At 41.5% G+C, this 20,175-nt stretch overlaps 4 protein-coding genes across 6 annotated transcripts in view; 3 read left to right on the top strand and 1 right to left on the bottom strand.

Annotated features, from left to right (window-relative positions):
- The first annotated feature begins 783 nt into the window (after window positions 1–783).
- On the top strand, window positions 784–3,596 carry LOC128255880 (cytochrome b5). Its single transcript, XM_052985693.1, has 2 exons — window positions 784–997; window positions 2,985–3,596. Exons 1-2 carry the CDS (start codon window positions 878–880, stop codon window positions 3,267–3,269), a joined length of 405 nt encoding a protein of 134 aa, XP_052841653.1. The 5' UTR covers window positions 784–877; the 3' UTR covers window positions 3,270–3,596.
- A 110-nt stretch (window positions 3,597–3,706) lies between these two features.
- LOC128255863 (glycerol-3-phosphate dehydrogenase, mitochondrial) lies at window positions 3,707–5,958 on the top strand. Its single transcript, XM_052985664.1, has one exon. The coding sequence runs from the start codon at window positions 3,715–3,717 to the stop codon at window positions 5,854–5,856; it is 2,142 nt and encodes a 713-aa protein (XP_052841624.1). The 5' UTR covers window positions 3,707–3,714; the 3' UTR covers window positions 5,857–5,958.
- Window positions 5,902–7,618, bottom strand: LOC128255874 (ATPase ASNA1 homolog). The gene is made up of 4 exons (XM_052985685.1): window positions 7,391–7,618; window positions 7,214–7,331; window positions 6,434–6,874; window positions 5,902–6,375 (listed from the first exon to the last, which is right to left on the bottom strand). Exons 1-4 carry the CDS (start codon window positions 7,501–7,503, stop codon window positions 6,037–6,039), a joined length of 1,011 nt encoding a protein of 336 aa, XP_052841645.1. The 5' UTR covers window positions 7,504–7,618; the 3' UTR covers window positions 5,902–6,036.
- A 155-nt stretch (window positions 7,619–7,773) lies between these two features.
- LOC128255857 (uncharacterized) overlaps window positions 7,774–20,175 on the top strand; it is a 30,653-nt gene continuing 18,251 nt past the window's right edge. Inside the window, exons 1-2 of one of the 3 annotated variants that reach the window (XM_052985654.1) lie at window positions 8,399–8,416; window positions 15,877–16,292. The gene's annotated coding sequence lies outside the window, so the exon portion shown is untranslated. Of the gene's footprint in view, window positions 8,417–15,876; window positions 16,293–20,175 lie in introns of all 3 variants that reach the window. The other 2 variants (XM_052985655.1, XM_052985656.1) reach the window with 2 other exon arrangements.

Raw genomic sequence — 20,175 nt, 5'->3', positions numbered from 1 at the left:
AGATGTTGACATTGGTATTGTGTGCTTGAGCCATTTACTCTAGGTTTTTGGTAAGTAGGTGTGGTTTTTAATATTCTTCTAACTTTACCGTTTTTTTTACATTTTTAAACAGCCGCTGAATCAATTTGGAATTTTATAACACTTTTCACACCCAAAAGTATGCAATGCTTTGAAAAATATTTCATGGATAGACAAATAGTAGGTCTCCACTAGAGTTCGCACCACCTCTAAGTACGTTATAAATATGTCGAAGTAAAATATGTTGGCAACGATCTGCTTTTAATGTAAGCCTACAATTAAAATTAAATCGTTTAATACATAAAGTTGGTATTGTTTAATTTAATTTAGTATGCACATGGAATGAGTGTTTTTTAAAGTATTATTTCGCTTTTTATATAATAAAACGATAACAAGAACTTCATATTTAGTTTCAGAACGTAATTCATGACGAAACGTTGATAGATAAACCATCTTGCTTACGATAGATCAGAAAAGTTGCAATAAAGTACGCTTTAAAAAGTAAAGTTAAAGTTTTTGTACCATTTTTGTACCAATTAATATTTTTGAGCATATTTGTATTATATTTTTGAAATTTGTATTATGTATATCAAACTGAATTGTTTAAGTCTTTATCACTTTATTTATTGTTTCTCTTTTAATCGCAATGTTAAAATGCAGCGTCCTGTCGCCAGCCCTGGTTGATTTCCAGTGGAAACGCCCTAAAAGGTGGCCATACCATCTTCCGGCCAGCCAGTGTGACCGCTGATCAGCGCAATGGTGTGACCGTACCGCCGGGGCGAATGAGTGTGAGGCTGGACTGCTAATTGTTTCCGTGCCACAAAATCAAACGCGCAGTAGAAATCAACAAGTGATCACCATGTCGGGCGCAGAGACGAAGACTTTCACGCGGGCCGAGGTCGCCAAGCACAACACAAACAAGGACACCTGGCTGCTCATCCACAACAACATTTACGACGTCACCGCCTTCCTGAACGAGGTGAGAGCCACTGGGAACACGTCGGAGTTGAGGGCTGAGGCCTGAGGGCACCGCCCCGCCCCCGCCCACAAATGCGGGTCATCGGTGCTATTAGGTGTTATCTGGGTCCCACTTTTCCGTTGTGCCGAACACCGAACCCCAAACCCCGAGCACACGTAGACACATGTGCCCGGAATCGGACCCACTTTCCGTGCGTGTGAAGTGAACAGCCCCGCAATTAGTTCTGTACTTTGACCCCGGGCAGCGTTTGACCTGCGCCCGGATTTCGTAGGTTCGTCGCTCATCGAAACTTCCAGCAGCCACTTTCGCCCGTCGAAACTTCAAACTTTTGCAAGAGCTCAACATGACGAAACTATACATTTGCATACACACAGTAGGTGTGTGTGTGTAGGGGTCAGATGTTAAACGAAATCCGCGTCTGCATTTGCATTTGCATCGCATTTGATTTATGGACTTGGATTTGAATTTCGGTTCTTATGAAGGTGCACCGTCGACTGCCGGCTACCAGAAATCCCTCACCCTGACGCCACAATCGGCTCTTCAGCATACACATGCTATCTGTGGGATCGACTGCTCCTATAAGATAAGCTCCGTGAAAATTCCATTCTAACGATGACGTTGCATTTTGGGTACCTCAAAATAACAATAGTGGCTCGTTAATAATTCCATTCCAAAGTTTGACTGCCCTATCGCCTGAAACGAACCAGTCCATGTTTAAAACATGCACCTAATCTGATTCGCTGCGTCCTCTGCTTTTTTCAGAAAATAATACAATATGTATTTTGTAATCTTGCGGATCAGACCTTTTCGAACAAATAGTCAATTAGACTTCCAGATTTAAAGATGTTTCCTCTCCCAGAAGTCGAAATTAAAATTGATCTGATGTGCTTGAAATATAACAAGATAATCTTGCCTGGATACACGGTGTTATAGGGGTGTTCAAAAATTTTCCAGTCCCTTAAAATAAACATTACCTGCGATTCAGTATCATCAGGTAATAACACAAAAAATGGTGAAAATGCTAGTGCTTGATTTATCTTATAGTCGTTATCAAAACAAAAATAATTTCGATGGAGCAATCGTTCAAAGAATGGTGAAAATAACTTTAGCGTTCAGATTAAATATATTTATAGGAAAGCCTTTGCAACAATTATACAGGTGCAATTAGACAACCAGATTTAAAGCTTTTTCTTGGGTCTGCCAAAGCTAAAAATGAAATCTTCCTTGTTGTTCTTAAACATAATCTTAACCTTTCATGAATTGGAGGATTGGGGTGTTCAGTAACTTTCCTGTATGTTTCCTGTTCCATCAGGTTATCATACAAAATATAGGCAAACCCTTTTTTTGATTAATTTTATACTTATCAAAATAGAAACAAATTTCCCCGCGCAATCGCTTAAAGAATGAAGAAAATTACTTTAGTTTATTGTGTATTGTATTATGAAGCGATTAAAAGCATGTAAATGGAAATTGTTTTATGTATTTTATAGGTTAACCTTAGCTACGATCCCAACGGACAAGATAATCGTTTTAAATTAAATTATTTCGTAATAACTTGTTTGTCTTTGATGATAATTACATTACACTTGACTTACGAGACATTAATATGACTTAAGCAATAGTACGAAGGTTATTCAAAATGACTTTTGTACCATCAGTCGAAAATCCAAAACTCGAATTTTACTATTTAAAAGTTCTTACTCTTGTAACTGAAATAAATGACGATATGGAGCAGATATAGAAGAAGTTCTTAAAGTTTTAAGTCAAACTATATACTATATTCATGATCATATAAACGTGACGAAAATCGAAGGTGTGAATTACCATATAGCTTCGTATAAACGGATATTACAAAAGAGTCTTCCAGACTTGGAACCCTAAATCGATCCATTAAATTCAGGGTCAGACTGTCATTAGCATTTCTTCAATACCAACGAGCAGTGATTTATGCGAATATTTACCTCTCCTTTTTTTCGCTCCTCCACAGCATCCCGGAGGCGAGGAGGTGCTCATCGAGCAGGCCGGCAAGGATGCCACAGAGAACTTCGAGGACGTTGGCCACAGCAACGATGCCCGCGACATGATGAAGAAGTACAAAATCGGCGAGCTGGTGGAGAGCGAAAGGACCAGCGTGGCCCAGAAGTCGGAGCCCACCTGGAGCACGGATCAGCAGAACGAGGAAAGCTCGGTGAAGTCGTGGCTGGTGCCCCTGGTGCTGTGCCTGGTCGCCACGATCTTCTACAAGTTCTTCTTTGGCAGTGCCAAGCAGTAGCAGACCCACAATGCCAGCAGAGACTTTCCAGCCCGCTCCGTAGCCACTTAGATTATCCACGGAAGCTCAAAAGTCAGCGGAGGATTAGGAGATGGAGCGGGCCAGCGGAGCGGAGCGATTTTTATAGTAAATTTTTGCTAAGTTTTAAAGATTATTTGGCATTTGGCATTTTTGTACACCCCTCTCTACGCATGTAATTCCTTCAGACGCGGGTCTAGAGTTATGTTTCCCATTGATATTTCAACATTTGAGGCACGAAACGACACCGAACGTTTTAATTCACTTGTATGTACATTAAACATATTTCCAAAAAAAAAAAAAACGAAATCTGTCCAAATTTCTCCATTCCGTCAGTTCGTTTGGCCTTAATATTGTCTGCTCACACAGATAAAGTCCAAATTAAGCGTGTATCGCAGGGCGTAACCATTCGGTAGACCAGTTTTCCATGGCCAGAATCCTCCAGATGGCAACCATGCTGGGCAGCTCCAGGCTGGGACACGGCGCCTTCGGATTCGACGAGAGGCCTTCGGACGCAGCGCCGGTGCCGCAGATGAAGCGGGAGCTGCCCACCCGCAAGATGTGCCTGGAGGCCTTCAAGCGCACCCACTACGACATCCTCATCATTGGCGGCGGCGCCGTGGGCTCCGGCTGTGCCCTGGATGCTGCCACGCGGGGCTTAAAGACGGCTCTGGTCGAGGCGAATGACTTTGGCAGCGGGACCTCTTCCAAGTCGAGCAAACTCCTGCACGGCGGCTTACGGGACCTAGAGCAGGCGATCTCGCGTCTGGACGTGGCGGCCTTGCGGAGGGTTCGCTGCTCCCTGCGGGAGCGCAGCCACATTGGAAACCTGGCGCCGCATCTCAGCCGGCCGGTGCCCATCATGCTGCCCGTCCACCACTGGTGGGAGGCACCGCTCTACTACCTGAAGCTGAAGCTCTACCACCTGATGGCGCCGAAGGGCACCAAGAGCTTCCAGTACCTCAGTGCCGACGAGGCGCTGGAGGTGTTCCCCATGCTGCGCCGCCAGGAGCTATTCGGCGCCTTTGTCTTCTACGAGGGTCAGCACGACGACGCCAGGATGTGCCTCTCGGTGGCCCTGACGGCGGCTCGCTACGGAGCGGACATCTGCAATCACATGAAGGTCTTGAGGCTGATCAAGAGCAAGGATGGCAACGTGGCGGGCGCGGAGGCGGTGGACCAGCTGACGGGCAAGAAGTACAGCATCCGAGCGAAGGTGGTGGTCAACGCCACGGGCCACATGAGCGACAGCCTGCGCCAGTTGGAGGACTCGGAGGCCAAGCCGCTCTGCACGCGCAGCTGGTCCTCGATCATCGTCCTGCCGCGCTTCTACTGTCCGGAGGAAGTGGGCGTCTTCGACCCGCACACGCCCAGCGGGCGATCCATCTTCTTCCTGCCCTGGCAGGGCCACACGCTCGTGGGCTCCGGCGACGAGTCAGGCAGTCCGCCCGACCAGAACGCCCAGCCAACGGAGACGGATGTCCAGTCCCTGCTGGAGGGCGTGAAGCACTTTGTGTCCCCCAGTTTCGACGTGCGTCGGTGCGATGTGCTGGCCGTTTGGGGTGGCTTCAAGCCCCTGCCCGTGCAATCCGACTCGCTGCGTCACACTCTGCTGAAGAACCACGTGATCCACCTGGGACCGCGAAATATGCTGACCATTGTGGGTGGCACCTGGTCGTCCTTCCGGGTGCTGGCCGAGAAAACCGTCAACGCGGCCATCCGCCATGGAGAACTCTCGCCGCTGCGCAAGGATTCGGTGACTGCCGAGTCCTGCAAACTGGACGGAGCCAGTGGCTGGAGCCCGAAGATGTTCATCCGGCTGGTGCAGGACTTCGGCATGGAGCGGGACGTGGCCGAGCACCTGTCCAACACGTACGGGTCGAACGCCTTCCAGGTGGCGGTGAGTGCGCACAGCAGTGGGATGGCCTGGCCCATTGTGGGCAAGCGCCTGCACTCGGAGTTCCCGTACATCGAGGCGGAGGTGAAGCAGGGCGTTCGAGAATTCGCCTGCACGCTGGAAGACATGGTGGCCCGGCGACTCCGCGTCGCCTTTCTCAACGTCCAAGTGGCCGGGGAGATACTGCCGCAGGTGGCCAGCATCATGGCCAAGGAGCTCAACTGGACGCGGGAGCACACGAGGAAGCAGATCCGCGAGACGCGCGCCTTCCTCAACACTCAGATGGGCCAGCTGACCAAGGAGAACGCCTCGCAGATGAACATCCCCATCAAGATGTCCGTGCGCCAGGTGCGCAAGTATGCCGGGCAGTTCAGCCAACTGGATGAGGACAAAACCGGCTACGTGTCCATCGCAGATTGCTGCAAGGTCATGAAAACGATGGGCGTGAAGGAGGTGCCTGTCGACCTGATGCACAACGTCCTGCGGGACATCGACGTCCATGCCCAGGGCAAGGTGAACCTGTACGAGTTCCTGCTGCTCATGTCCGCCCTGGTGCAGGGCGACACCGGGTACCTGCGCTATGCCCGGTTGTACTTGGATCAAAGGAAGCAAATGCAGGCCAGCAATGTTCCGATCGCATTGCCAATGGAGCTGGCCGGGGGCGGCCTATAAAGTGCCACCCTCTCCTCTACAGTGATATGAAGTCCATCGACCGTCTTCACATTATACGTAGGAGCAGATCCCTGCGGGGATCGCTGCCTCAACTCAAATTTATTTCACGCACTTCCTGTTTACACAAACTAATGGGGAAGAAACTTACAAACGGATGGGAGTAGGGGTGGACGGGCTACCCTACTCCTTGGGCTTCTCCTTCGGCTTGTAGGGCTTCATGAGGTTCTCGGAGAACGCCCGGATGCTCTCCGGACCACGCACCTCCTTCTCGAGCAGGGGCAGCTTGGTCACGTGGAAGTCTTCGTACAGGTCGGCGATCTGGTCCAGGTACTTCTCCTGGATCTTGAAGCGGGAGGCACACATGCTGCACGAGTCGTGGGAGTTCTGCAGGAACAGCAGCTGGTTCACAATGATGTTGTGGACGTCGATGCCGCACTTGGTCAGCTCCTGGACCAGGCGTTCTGTCTCGTACAGCGAAAAGAACTCGGCAATGCAGACGCAGACGAAAGTGGTTTGGTCCTGCAACCGAAATAGAGCGGTTTAGATACTTGTATGGCATGAATAGAGGTATGCTTACTGGATTCTTGAACTGCTCGTTGACCTGGGTGATCACGCGCAGCATGTCGTCCAGCTTCTGGGAGAGCGTGTCCGCGTTCACATCGGCCATGCCCAGCATGGAGACGAACTGTGATAGCAGCGGCGCCACCTTCATCTTGAGCCGCAGCAGCTTGCCGAGTCCCTTCTCCACCACCTGGGGGAATGCAATCAGGCGCAGCGTGTGCCCCGTGGGCGCCGTGTCGAACACTACCACCGAGAAGTTCATGCCCTTCACCAGCTTCATCACCTCCGCGTAGCTCATGGCCTCGTCGATGCCGGGCAGGGCGTTGATCATCTCCTGCATGACGCCCTTGCTCACGCGCAGCGCCTCGTTGTCGCCCTCAAAGTATTCCTCGGGCAGCTCATTAAGTCCAGCGTTTGGGTCGATTTCCATGGCGAACAGGTTGTCAAAACCATTGACCTGGAAAAGAGCACAGAAATAGGTTTCACTTATCAACCTTGTAAACAAAATATTTTTTTGACTTTGTACTAAATTGGGTAACTTACTACATGTATTAACTATTTAATTGCGAGAACCATTAAAATAACTTTTGACTTACAAATACCAAGTAACATCCCTGAAGTTTTTCATAAAAGCAAAAGAACATGAATTAGAGCAACCTTAGTTTATGCAATTTCCTGTAGATTCTAACTTTAAGCTAGCTTCATTTACACCAATATCTACTTGTTTAAGAACATTTAAATAACTTTGTCCCAATCATTCCCTTAGGTATTCCAGTTCTTCGAGTAGTCCACCTACCTTTGTGGGCACCTTGGTGAACTTTTGGTCGAATGCATCCGATATGTTGTGTGCCGGATCGGTGGATATAATCAGCACCGATTCGCGCACTTTCGACAGCTGAACGGCCAGGCTGGAGCTAGAAAACACACGAACCTCCATAAATTGACCAAAAAAGCTGACTTGCTGCTGTGTTACCTGCAGGTCGTCTTGCCCACGCCGCCCTTTCCGCCCACGAAGATCCACTTCAACGAGTCCTGCTCGACGAGATTCTGCAGGCTGGGCTCCAGCGGCTCCAAATTGTCGACCATATTGCCAACTAAGTCGAGACACGTAGGAATTAAAATGAAATTATAATTGCAATGAATACGAATTCTGGCGAGGAGTGTGGCCGTTCGTTGCGAATGCGATTAAATAGCGGCTACTGTGATATCGATATAAAACTCGATTACTCGGGGAACAGCTGATCACGAAGTGGCAGAGCCAGGGACGGACACTCGATAAATGGCGCGAAACGTCAATTTGAAATGGGTTTCATTATGGGAAATATTCTTAGCTAACCAAAAAATCAGTCCAAATTGCTTGCTATACAATAAAACAAGTTTTAAAGCAAGTTAAGCCTTGTTGCTGGGTATATTTCTCAATTTCTGCTTCTTATATCGTGCCTATTAAATGCACAAAAGCGCGCTCGGAGCGCAAGAAAATCACAATTCATAAGTGCCGCGGATGCTTGTCCCGCCACAGCCGTTCCCCGCACCACCACAGCCACGACTGTTAATTGTGCAAATCGCGAGCTTATCAAAACCCTAGCGTCGGCGAGAAAATACGAGCAACAAAAGAATATATAGTTATGGGCTACTAAAAATAGTTGTGAAAACACCGATGTGTCTGCGTTAAAAGCAGTGCGTTTATTACTCCAATTTCCAGTATCCGCGAATCTTTGCGACATAAAGTATTAGTTGCCGCCTACACCGCAGTCCCAACATCGACATCCGTCCGCTACCAAACTGTCTCGCCAGCTGAACTCTGGCGTATATAGAGGTTTCTCTCCTTATCGCGGAAAACGGAAGCTGTGCCTACAGTACACGCTGTTAAAGAAATACTTATCCAAAGAGTGGCTCTTATATGTACATTATATTGCAAATATGAAAAAAGTAGATGTAAGTCAAATTAGAATCAAAAGGAATAATAAAAGGCTATGTCGCCTTACAGCTAACGTTTAAGGTATAGTACCTTATTTATAGTTACATTTATCTGACAAAAATAATATCGTCACTAAGTATTGGGTTTTTAGCCGGTTTTGGCAGCTTCATTAACTTAATCATAAATTACATAATAATTTATATTTATAACACCCTCAAATATGCCTTTAAAACAAAATCGCAGACTGTTTTCCACTTCCTCCAAGCTTTTGTTTGTATCAACAAATCTTTATGCAACTTAAAGGGTACCATATTTAAAGCAATCGAAGAATTTGAATTTGAAGAGTAAGTAACCAAATTTTTGTGAATATTTATGCATTAAAAATACATTTGTTTTATTAAATATTTTATCATTGCCCATAAGTTTATTTAATTTTAACTTAAAGAAGTTTGTTTTGAAAATAAATTCAATACCAAATATTATAACCCCTGTACTTTTAAGTTTGTTTTTTTGTAGGTTAAGGTTTTATTTTTACGCATAAGTTTTAGTTTGTACTTTCGTGGTACTAATTTAATACTTATCTTATTGAGACATTTTTCATACCATATAGTTTAAAGTTAATGAAACAATAGTTTAGTGTTTATCACAATTTTTTTTGAATGTACCATTAATAAGAATTAAAATTTTATTTTTATTTTAAAAAAGTTTATAAAAATGAAAATACATTTTTTTGAGATGATTACGTAATCAAAAGGGGGTCTGCGAAATGATTATCTAATATTATACTGGGTTGAGGTAGTCACAAATTAGGAAAACGTGATGATGTGATATAAATACAGCCCCTAAGCTTAGATATTTTCGGATTAAAATAAGCATAAAATGTTAATTATAAGGATCTAAAATGTTAATTTGATGCATTTTCACTAGGAGCGTTCAAATTTGAATGAACATTTCTTTTTTACTTTATTTCGGCCAATAAGATTTGTAGAACTTATAAAATGTTATGGGTAAACTAGACATAAGTGTATACATAGTATGTAGATCAAAAGCTTATCTAGATTCTTATGGAATGCGATATATTTTATAGAAAGGCCGCGCTAAATATATATTTTCACCTGTAAATTAATAACACATCAATTAATGGTAAAAAGATAAACGCTTGACAACCCAATTTGTAGATATTGACTTGCTGTTATCGCCAAGTCGAAGAAAATATAATAGCCAAAAATACCTTTTTGTTTGCCACACAAAAACACATTTTTTTGTTTCTTACACAGATACTTATTCACGGCTGTAATTACCTCCACAAAATTTTTTTTACATACATATGTATGGAAATCCGTTTTATTTCACTGAAACGTTTCAATCATTTTGGCAGTGCGTTTAAAAATAAAGCGATAAAGCTGGCCGCATGATTTATGTATTGTCCCAGCCCTGGGTTTTCGAGATTCGTTTTTTGCGAGCCTGTGTGTGCGTTTGTTGGCCCATGAAATATGAGCGCATTAAATTTTATGATATTGTTTGGGCCATTCTCGGCTTTGGTCCAAAGCACACAAGCACAAACACAAACGTAAGGACTGCAAACAAGCGGAAAGTTCAAAGTCAAACAATAACACTTTCCATAAACAAAAAACCAACTCACACGCGTGCACAGCCAATTTGCTTGAAATCAGCGTTGGCAACGTTTCAGTTACCGTTACCTGAGTTCTCACCCACCGCATTTTCCCGTTATTTCCCATATGAAGCTTTCAAAGTGAAACTTTGACCTGGGCGGGAAAAGAGGAAGAGGACCCCACTTTGGTTTCTGCGTCAGGTTTTACGAATTCTTTAATTTAAAATTTATTACGCACAGGCTTGTTGTCACAACATGCCATAATCTTACAGCTCTACAACAATTACAAATTATTACAATTAATACGTTTAATTTGAATCAGCAATCAGTCAAGAACTTTAATAGCTATTAGTTTGTAACAACTTTTCACTAAGATCTTTTTGGAACAAATATTGCAAATAAGCTTCATTTTAAAATTACAAACAAAAATAATCCACAAATTGGGAAAATAAAATAATTATTTAAAAAAAAAAAATCATTAAAGAAAAAAATCTGAACTAAATACATACATTCATGAAAAATCAATATAGATCTCTAAAATCGGTAAATCCATATATATTTAGGGACCATTTCAAACTGTCTCTATTATTGAATTGCCAACTAATTGGACACTGTTTATTAGTCAGTAATGGCGTCATAATATTTAACAAGGCTGGAATCGTAAATTCTTCAGCCGAGAATGAGCAAACTAAATAAGTGAAATTTAATTTGGGAATGATTTGTCACTTTGACAGCAAATCGAAATGGTTCTTTGTGACTTTTCTAGAGGTACCAATTTGTAAACCCTTTCAAAGGGTTGTATTATTGTAGACATCTCCAGCCCTATAAAGAATATCAATTCTTGAAAAGCATCACTAGGAGAGTCGATCAGTCGGAACGAGCCAGATCGGACAACTATAGCATATAGCTCCCATTGGAACAATCGAAAAAATTAATGAACAAAATGGTAACTTTGCTGTTTCTTAATTTTTTTAAGTTCTTCCAGATGTAGTAATGGTTAATTATTTCAGAATTACGATTTCAATTTCAATAAAATCGGACGACTTTATCGTACAGCGCCCTTAAAAGAATCGGATTATTCGAAAAAAAATTTTTGTTAAAAAAATCATGAAATTAAAATAGCCCTGCTTATGCTTGTGCCTTTTTTTGTGAGAAGTTTTTTGTTTTGGAAACAATTTTGGTAGCCTGAATACCAAGCCTAAACCAATACATGAAATGGTCTTTATAGACACATAAGTCGTAATAAAAGTCACTGGTATAATAATAATTTCTTTGGGCTAGGTTAAAAAAACTGTATTAAAATCCCCTTCGCATAAACGCAAAGTTTGTGTTTTTGGCTCTGGCCAAAAACAAAGAAACAAACAAACAAACAAACAAACAATGGGGACACTCGCGCCTCACGTTTAATAAATGTTCGTGTCTTCGTTTTGTTTTGGGGACATTTTCCCTTTCTCTTTGCCTGTCGCTTTCTCCTGGCCGAGCTTAGTTTTTTATTCGTCGTCCTTCGAGTCCTTCGAGTGCGCACTTTATCAAAGCTTAGCACCTGACAATTTGCCGCGCGACATGCGGCCATCTGCCCTCTCTGTCTGGCGCATTGTAATGAAAAAGTGCTTTGTCTCAGCGCTCCTCGCAGTTGTTGTTGCCTCCGGCCTTTTCCACTTGCTGCAGCTCGCTGCCTTTGAGCAACTAATTAAATGAAATCCGATTAGTGCGGCGTGGAAAGTGGAAAGTTTTAGAGTCCTTATGGCATTTCTCGCTGCCGTCGGCAACTTGCTGCACTCTCAATATGCCAGCGGTCCCACATTTTCCGAGCGGAGGAGCAGCCGTAACCTTGAGGTTGTCTACAGAACTTTACAATAGAGGCATTAAAAAACAAACATTTTAATTAATATTTCCATCAAGCCTTACGCTAGTACAGACTAGAAATTTCTAATTAATATTAAGCTAAAGGCCTTTTTTGCTCTCTATAGTGATTGGGAAAAGAAGGTTTATTTTTTTTTATCTACAAAGGGTTTTTTTTTTTACGAAATAATTTTAACTATGTTAAATTTGGTTTTAACTTAATCTTTTTTGTGCCTTTATAAAGGTAAGAGGTAATCTTGGGCCAGCGCAGTTGTGTATTTAAAAAAATCAAGTTTCTAGTGCCCTTTAATCTCTGTGTCGCACACATTAATTTAGGAATTGTCGTTTGTTTTTCTGCGCAGGACTCCAGTGTGATTAACCATTTGGGATTTTCCAAGGGGTCACAGTGTTTGTTTGGATTCAAACCTAATGGACAACCTGTTTTGAAAGCTTTTATTAAACAGCCCCATTGTGGACACTCCTGTTTCAAGGGCCACTTGAGGTGGGTTTTCCGTGGAAAAGCGCTTATTAACGCCACGCCGAGCTGCCACTCTGGCGATGGGTGGCGGGTGGCGGGTGGCATTAGTGGCATGCAACAGGCGGCAATGCCAACGGAGTTTTCCGAGTTCCGCTGTCAGCACGTCACTCAGTTTTCCCTCTGCAGAAATCCCGTTGACTCACAGCTCGCATTTCTGCATAGATTTCCACCGAAAGCGACACCACATTGTGGAATTTCGATTGGCGGTGCCATTGCCTGACGCTTCTGGCCGTGACTTTGAATTGGGCCTTAACCGTCGAGCAGTGCACTTCGAAGACCTCGTCGCTCCAGTTACAGCATATTGGCCAGGATCTCGCGGTGAGTCGGCTGTTTGCAGGCCACAAGTAGACAGAAGTAGAGAAAATTCTGGTGGAAAAACTGTCGGGCGGATGATTAATCTGAGCTGGCGATAACACTAGTTTATACAAACAAAATTTCATTAGAAACGAAATGAATTTGAATTTTGAATTTTTTTTTAAGTGTTATTATTAATTTTCATTTTATTTTTCAATGATTTTTCAGCTGTAAAGCATATGTAGATATTTACGGAGGCAACAGTTGTCTAACAGCCAAAAAATATCCGCCTTTCTAAGTTTTTAAAATCTTTATAAAATCAAACTAACGGGTGATTATCGAAAATTGCACTCTTTGATAGCCTTGGCATAACTGTTTTTATCCGAACAGTTACAATTTATCGTAGTGGCTGTAGAAGTCGACAAACATTTCGAAATGTTGAAAATCTATTATAATAAGAAATTTGTTTTAAAAAGTGGATTTAAATTTTAATCATAGAAAGAACGTGCGAAATTTTTATTCAATTATATTATTATAAATTAACTTAGCTCTCTTTTTTGTTATAAAAAATTTATATAAAATAAAAACAAATAGTCTAAGGCCCTTTAATTGTTAAAAAGAGTAACAAATATACATTCTAAATTCTGCGAGTGACTATTGTAAGCAATAGTCAATAATAAGGATGTGCACACACAATACTGCTGACCCTGCTTGTTTTTGCATTTATCTCCTTTTAAGGGCGTACATTTCAAATGCACCTGTTAACCGTAGGCTAAATTTATGACTTCCTCACTTGTTGTGTTATCCTTTGGCTTTTGTTTTTGCTCAGCTGTAAGTGCGATAAAGGATGGGAACAGAGAGAGAGAGAGAGAGAGAGAGAGAGAGAGAGGCGGTAAGCGCCTTAAATAAAATCAACAGCACTCACACGAATGCAATCACGACATACAATAGCTACACAACTACAACAACGAATATAACTTGCACATAAGGCGCATTATGCAAGCGGAGGGGGGAGCCCTTACCGGGGGAAGTCAACCCCTACCCCCAAGCTCCGCCCGGCTCTCTCACCTTGACAGGGGTGGTGGTGGGGTGAAAAAAGAGCAAGTTGTAAACCGGCAAATGGCTTTCACTTTTCATAGGCATCGGGTGTGTGGTGAGCTTGGTGAAAAAGAGCTAGAGTGCTCTTTTGTCTTAAGAGAGCAGGCAATATTTTTAAAATAGTTATTTCAAGTAAATGATATAATTGAATACTAAGTAAACAAGATTGGACTTTTTTAAAATAATGTTTTATTTTTTAGCTATGAATTTTAATTTTTTTGTCTTTACTGTATAATATAATTTTGTATACAATAATTTAAGCAAGAGAGGAAGCAAACTTCCCTAATACATATAAATTTCGATTTATATGTGTATATGTTCAAAAACATTGAAGCTATGAGGAGTTTCAGATTTATTATTCGATCGTTTTATGGCTGCTATATCATATATATATGATATCGTTTTCCGATTTGAATGATATTAAAAGCGTAATTGTAAGTTATATAAACATTACTATATCCCAAAAAAATAAGAAAAAAAAGGAACATAAAAAAGTTAAAATTTTTTTAAAATATATTTTTTGAATTATTCCGACTGTTCTATGGGAGCTATAGGATATAGTCTTCCGATTTAAGACAAGTTTAAACCTTTAAATTCAAATAATAAAATATTACTATATCCAAAAAAAATAAAAAAAAGTGAAAAATAGAAAATTTAAAATTCTTTTAATACATATATATTTATATGTTTAATTGTTCCGACTGTTCTATGGGAGCTATATGATATAGTCGTCCGATTTAGACCAAGTTAAAACCGTTATTGTCAAATAATAAACCTTAACTAAGAAGAACTAAGAGAGAAGCCAGAAAACACGGTTCTTAGATGAGCCAAACGATAACGACGTGATTTCAATTTAACCTTCAAACCCTAGAAACGTTGTATTCAAAGTTACTATAATAATTTTTACTAAACTAAAGCGATATACATCCTTCCATCGGTTACATACTTTTCAGCAAATACAAAATATAACAGTTATATTGCGTATACGCGCTGCATATTGCGTATACGCGGTGTGGTCGGCGTTTAAAACTAGGAATATTGTGATAACACAAAAAATATATGTATTATATTTTATTTGCCAAAACAAATATGCATACTTAACCTGCTTTGTGATAATATTTCGTGTTATGTTACCATTTCAAAATAGAAATGCAATGTACAACGAGTCGTATTATCTTACCCATATTAGAAAACTCTTCACACATTCAGTTAGTTGAACCTATATTTCAATAATAATAATAAATGATAAATACTTTTAACATATAAACAGAATTTGCTTTATATTTATTTAGAAACTGGTAATTAACCTTTCGTTATACAGTATAATCAAACTTTATCATGGCGTTTAAACGTAACGTAAAACTTTAACTCTCGTTTGTAATCAAACGCCACAAGCTTTCCTATTATCCGTTTCCTAACTGATAAAAACTCCGGGTTGCCTTGGAAATTTAGCCTAAGGTTCAGCTTGAAGCGCTCTCTTCACGCCGGCGAACTCACCACTCGCAAAAAGAGAGAGAGCGAACCAAAGAGAGGGTAGCCAGTCTGTGGAAATTGTAATTGAAATTCCAGCGTCGCCGATTCGGCGCCTGCAGTGCGTAGGCGGTTGTCGTAGACTGACGTCGTGGCCAACAGCACGTGCTTACCGGGGCGGCGCGTGCAGCAAACACAGCAGAATCAGCAGCAGCAGCAGCAGCAAACAGAGCAGCAGCTGTGCTGGCCAGCAGCAACAACATCGGGCGGAGAGCAGCCATAGCAAAAACAACGACACATTCAGTACCAGCTTTACTATCGCAACAACAAAGGCTTTGCGATAGGCAAAAAGGAAAGCAGGAGGGGAGAGAATTTAACTTGAGTGAAATTCGAACGGATGGAGAAGAGGAAGCAGCAAGACAATACATCAAAGCAGGATAACTTTTTTATTGCTTGAATGAGTGTGAGCAAGAGAGAGAGTGAATGAGTGTGAAAATGCGACAGTAAATTAGCTATAAATCGGCACCTTGTTATTTGCACCTAAATCGAAAAAGGTTTATACATACATATATTTTTGTTAAAATACTAATACTCGGGAGAAGACCAGAACAACCAGCAAGTAATCAATGTCAATCAAAGTTAATTTACCAACACAAAAACTTATACGTAAATTCTCTTTACGCAAAGTATACTCAACAACGAGGGCGCAAATAAGAAGAGGAAGAGCAGGCCCATAAGTAGGCAACAGAAGAATTAGAAGCACCAAGCAGCGCAAACAGGATACTTAAAATATCAGGGCAAATACACTCACACACACACACATACACTCAGAAAGAGGTTCATATTTTTGGCAAAAAAACCACCGCACGAAATAAATATAAAATAAACCCAACAACGCTGAGGTGTATGGCCCAAAGGCAAGGCAAACAAACAGAGCCGAAAAAAGAAAAGGAAAGCGAGCCCGAAATATGCCGAAATGCTGGACAGAGATTGATGCTGGCTGCCGACGAACAGCAACAAAAACAACAACTGCAAAAACGACGAGCAACAAAAACAGTGGTAACCGCCAAATGTGAGCAGACAAGCGACAGCAATTGGGATATGTAAGTAACGCATACAGACATGTTCAGATATGTAGACAGTCAAACACCTTTAATGGCAGCCACCAACTTACTTTTACGAAAAATCCTTAAATTTGTTACTTAAGTTGCAGCCAAAGCAAGGATTTGGTTTCTAAAAATTATGCATAATTTAAAATTATTCTAAAGCAACAGAAATCCAAGTGAATTTAATTTTTGGGACTGTATAAATTTAAAAATATTAAGATTTTGGTCAAACGTCGGAAATATCGGGGACATTTTGAAGTCTAAAACTGAACTGGAAAAACTCGCTTCCTCGACTTATGATTCTTTTCTTCAATTATACAAAATAACTATTTTGAAAAAGTCTAATCTTAGTAATTTTAAAACATTTAGAAATTTAACGCACTCTGCGAGGGTAAAAACAGGGGCCAAAGTTCTGGAATAAGTAGAAGGATGTTAGTTCACTCAGTTAAAGAGACTTTTAGAGGGAAAGCAAACAGGATAGGTAATGGACTAACTCGACTTGTAGAGTTTGATTTGCAGAAGCCTTCTTGTAAAGAAACTGAAATTCGTGTTTGTGGAAAAAGCTTTATGCATATTTTGAAAGCATTTAGACGTGAAACGATGTGTTAGCGCATTATTTGACTTAGGAACCAAAAATGCTAAGCTTGCAAGAGAGAACGAGAAAGAGGGAGAAACGGAGAGCAAGAGACAGCGGGAGACAAAGAGAAAACAAGATGAAGAGTGAGATGAGAGAATGAATTTGTTGAACCTTAGGCCCAGGCAGAGTTGAAGTGAAAAACAAACAGGGCAACAAGGCATATATTCGCACGCACACACACAGCCTACAAGGTATCACACTAAAACGCCACGTTGTTTGCTACCCAAGTTGTATCAACTTGTGCTGTCTTAAGAACCTCGGCTATTCGCGCAGCATTCGAACTCAATTTGGAAGGACCAAATACCAACACACTTGCGCGCACACGGCACAAAAATCGATGGAACAAAAAAGAATGACGAAAAATGGCTATAAGCAAATACAACAATTTCCCTTTTGGGCCTTGGCCGGCCACAAAAACACATCATTTTTGTGCAAAAAATCTGAATATTAGTGCACGTTGGGGTGCCCAGAAAACTAGGCAACACGGAGGCCAAGACTTGAATCAACAACTTCCCCATAAAGTCTGCTTTTCGATAATGAGAAATCCATTAGCGTCGTCTGGACCCCAAAACAAAAAGTTATGCAAAACCAAACCATACCAGACAATCAATTTCGGGGTTCAGAGAACTCGTCAAATTGCATTTAAACGAGTTGAACGATGTTTGCGAAAAAGTTCGAATTTGTTCGACGTTATCGAACCATCAGCAAGACTGTTCGAAGCAAATAACAAACAATGTTGAAACAGTCAAATATATTTTATGCTTATATTAATTTAAAATATCGAATTTTGATGGTTTTTTTAGCTAGTTAAATATGCCTAGAACATAATCCCATATGTTCTTCAAAAGTTCCGTTCATCAGCACAGTCTTAAATCAGTTTTTCTTCTTCTACTCCGGGTTTTAAAAACGGTTGACACTCTTAATCAATGAAATCTATACGATTTCGAAATGTTGTACTCATTTTCAATATGTTTTATCTAATGATTCAACGAACGATTTTAAATAACAATAATTTTAATTATTTTTTTATTAGCTTTGTTTTTTGGAAATTTTTGCAAAAAATCTATTTGTTCTCTCGTTTATCTAAGATTTATTAAAGCTTTTTAGCTAAACATGTTATTTGTACAGGCAATTTTTTGTTGTTTAAAGGTGCTGCTTTTGATGCTTTATTTAAAGCGCTTGGTTTTAAGGTTGTTTAATTTAATTCAATTATTTATTGACGTCATGTTCAGCGAAAATATGTACTATACGATTAAGACTTAATCCCCTTAATCTTGGCACTTAAGTTGCTCAATTAGTGCTCCTTTAAAATAGCTTGGATCTTATTCGATATGCAAATATTAATTCTTCGACCTATGCCAAAGGTAAATGACTGAAGAATTAACAAACAAAGACATTGCCCTGGCTGCCAAGATACTCCGGACAACAAAAGCAAAAACAAAAATCACTTTGATTTAATGAAATAGATAAATTGCTGGCTTCGACTGCTTTGATACGATTTTAATGAATCGGAATCCGAGGCAACAGTCTGAGCAAATTAAATCTAAAACGGGCGGTGGGAGGTTATTATTTAATGTCTGTGAACTGCGCATTGTGCGAACAGCAAAAGACATCACCCCACATCAGCTGCAGCTGTAGGTCTATGGATCGCCACCTTCCATTATAGGGTTTCACTTAAATGTCAACTGATTGCCATTGAAGACGATGGTGAGGTCCAAGCTTTAATTGACTGCAAGTGTTCTATAAACGGGGGGTGTCTGCTAGAGAAACGGTCATAAATTACCACCCACAAGCCGGTGGCAGGGGCGTAGAAGTACGAAAATCAATTTCCGCTGAAACCGTCGACAATGCAGACAGTGAGACAACAAAACGGCCAGCTGTAATCGGAAGGGAGGCCGTGATGTGTATGCACAGTGTGGGGTATTTTCTCAGTCTGCTAATAACTATGGGCTGCATATGACCGCACCTATATAACTACTTTACTCTATCATTGCTCTATTCCACAACTGTCTGCTGTTAACGGCTTAATGCACACGATATACAGGTTGATAGCAGGGTCCCATATACTAGCTAACCCCTCTCGGCACTGAACAAAATTTGGATAAACTGACACAATAAATTTGTGGCAGATTTAGTTAAATAAGTAATAATTATGCCTACAAACTAGGTTTTTTCAGTTCGGCTTAAAAAAAAAAGCAAAATATTTTGAATATATAGGTTAAATAATCTTAAATTCGAGATCCCCTACTGTTCCCCAACAAATCAATCGGGGCTTTGGTGGGGTTATCTTTCGACCTGCATAGCCAAGACTAGAAGCTTAGAGCGTGCAGCACCTCCACCCCCGCTAATAGCTTTTTCGTTCTGTCTCTCTACATCAGAGTGCCGGTGGCAGAGCAGCGGTCGAGCAGATGACTTAATAACTCTACAACTTCCAAAATAATAACTCGATTTTAAAAATGTTGAGCCCGCCGATAGATATGACCCAAACAAACACAAAAAGTCAAAATACCTCAGAGTGACGGGACAGATTTTGGAGGCTTGTGGGCGTTAGAGTGGGCGAGGCTCGAATTGCGTTCTAAATCAAAAATTGTCAGTGATTTCGACGTTCATACGGACGGACATGGCCAGATCGACTTTATTGGGCAGAAACAGCTTTCTTCTTCCTTCCGACTGGTAGTTTGATCAGTTATGAAATATGCAGAGAAAGCTCTTGGGTATATTTAAATTTTAAATATACGTCGGAAAAGCCAACAATTGTTAATGAATTTTGTAGAAAATAAGCTATATGTGTGTTTTCCTTAATGTCTGAAGGCGAATACAAACCCTCGGTTTGACTTCCGCTTGCGTGGTTCCGTCTACTTGCACAAACATTGCCAGAGCCCCTGACTAAAAGACAGGCAGCCATCAGTGCTCGGCCAGGCATCATAAGCCGCACGGCGCCACATCAGGCAGCATGCAGGCGCCCAGCCGCCACCCACTCAGGACATCGCGGACAGCTCCACGTGTGCCCGTTGGGATGTCAGAAACAAAGCGCCAAGACCGCCGCATTGACTAATGAAAGTGGGGCTTGTGACCCAGCTTCAGACCAGACTTGGGCAACTGAAACAGGGCAAAGCCGGGCCTTCACCCATCCTCGATCGGGACGTAAATTGACAAGGAGGACAATGGCGTTGACGATGACAGTAAATCCTGTTCGTACAATGTATCCGTACACAAATACTCGTACACAAACACTCGCACAGT

Source organism: Drosophila gunungcola (genome assembly GCF_025200985.1).
Source record: "Drosophila gunungcola strain Sukarami chromosome 2R unlocalized genomic scaffold, Dgunungcola_SK_2 000012F, whole genome shotgun sequence".
Taxonomy (NCBI): domain Eukaryota; kingdom Metazoa; phylum Arthropoda; class Insecta; order Diptera; family Drosophilidae; genus Drosophila; species Drosophila gunungcola.
The sequence above is the reverse complement of the archived record's forward strand: the minus strand, read 5'-3'. Positions and strand labels throughout refer to the sequence as shown.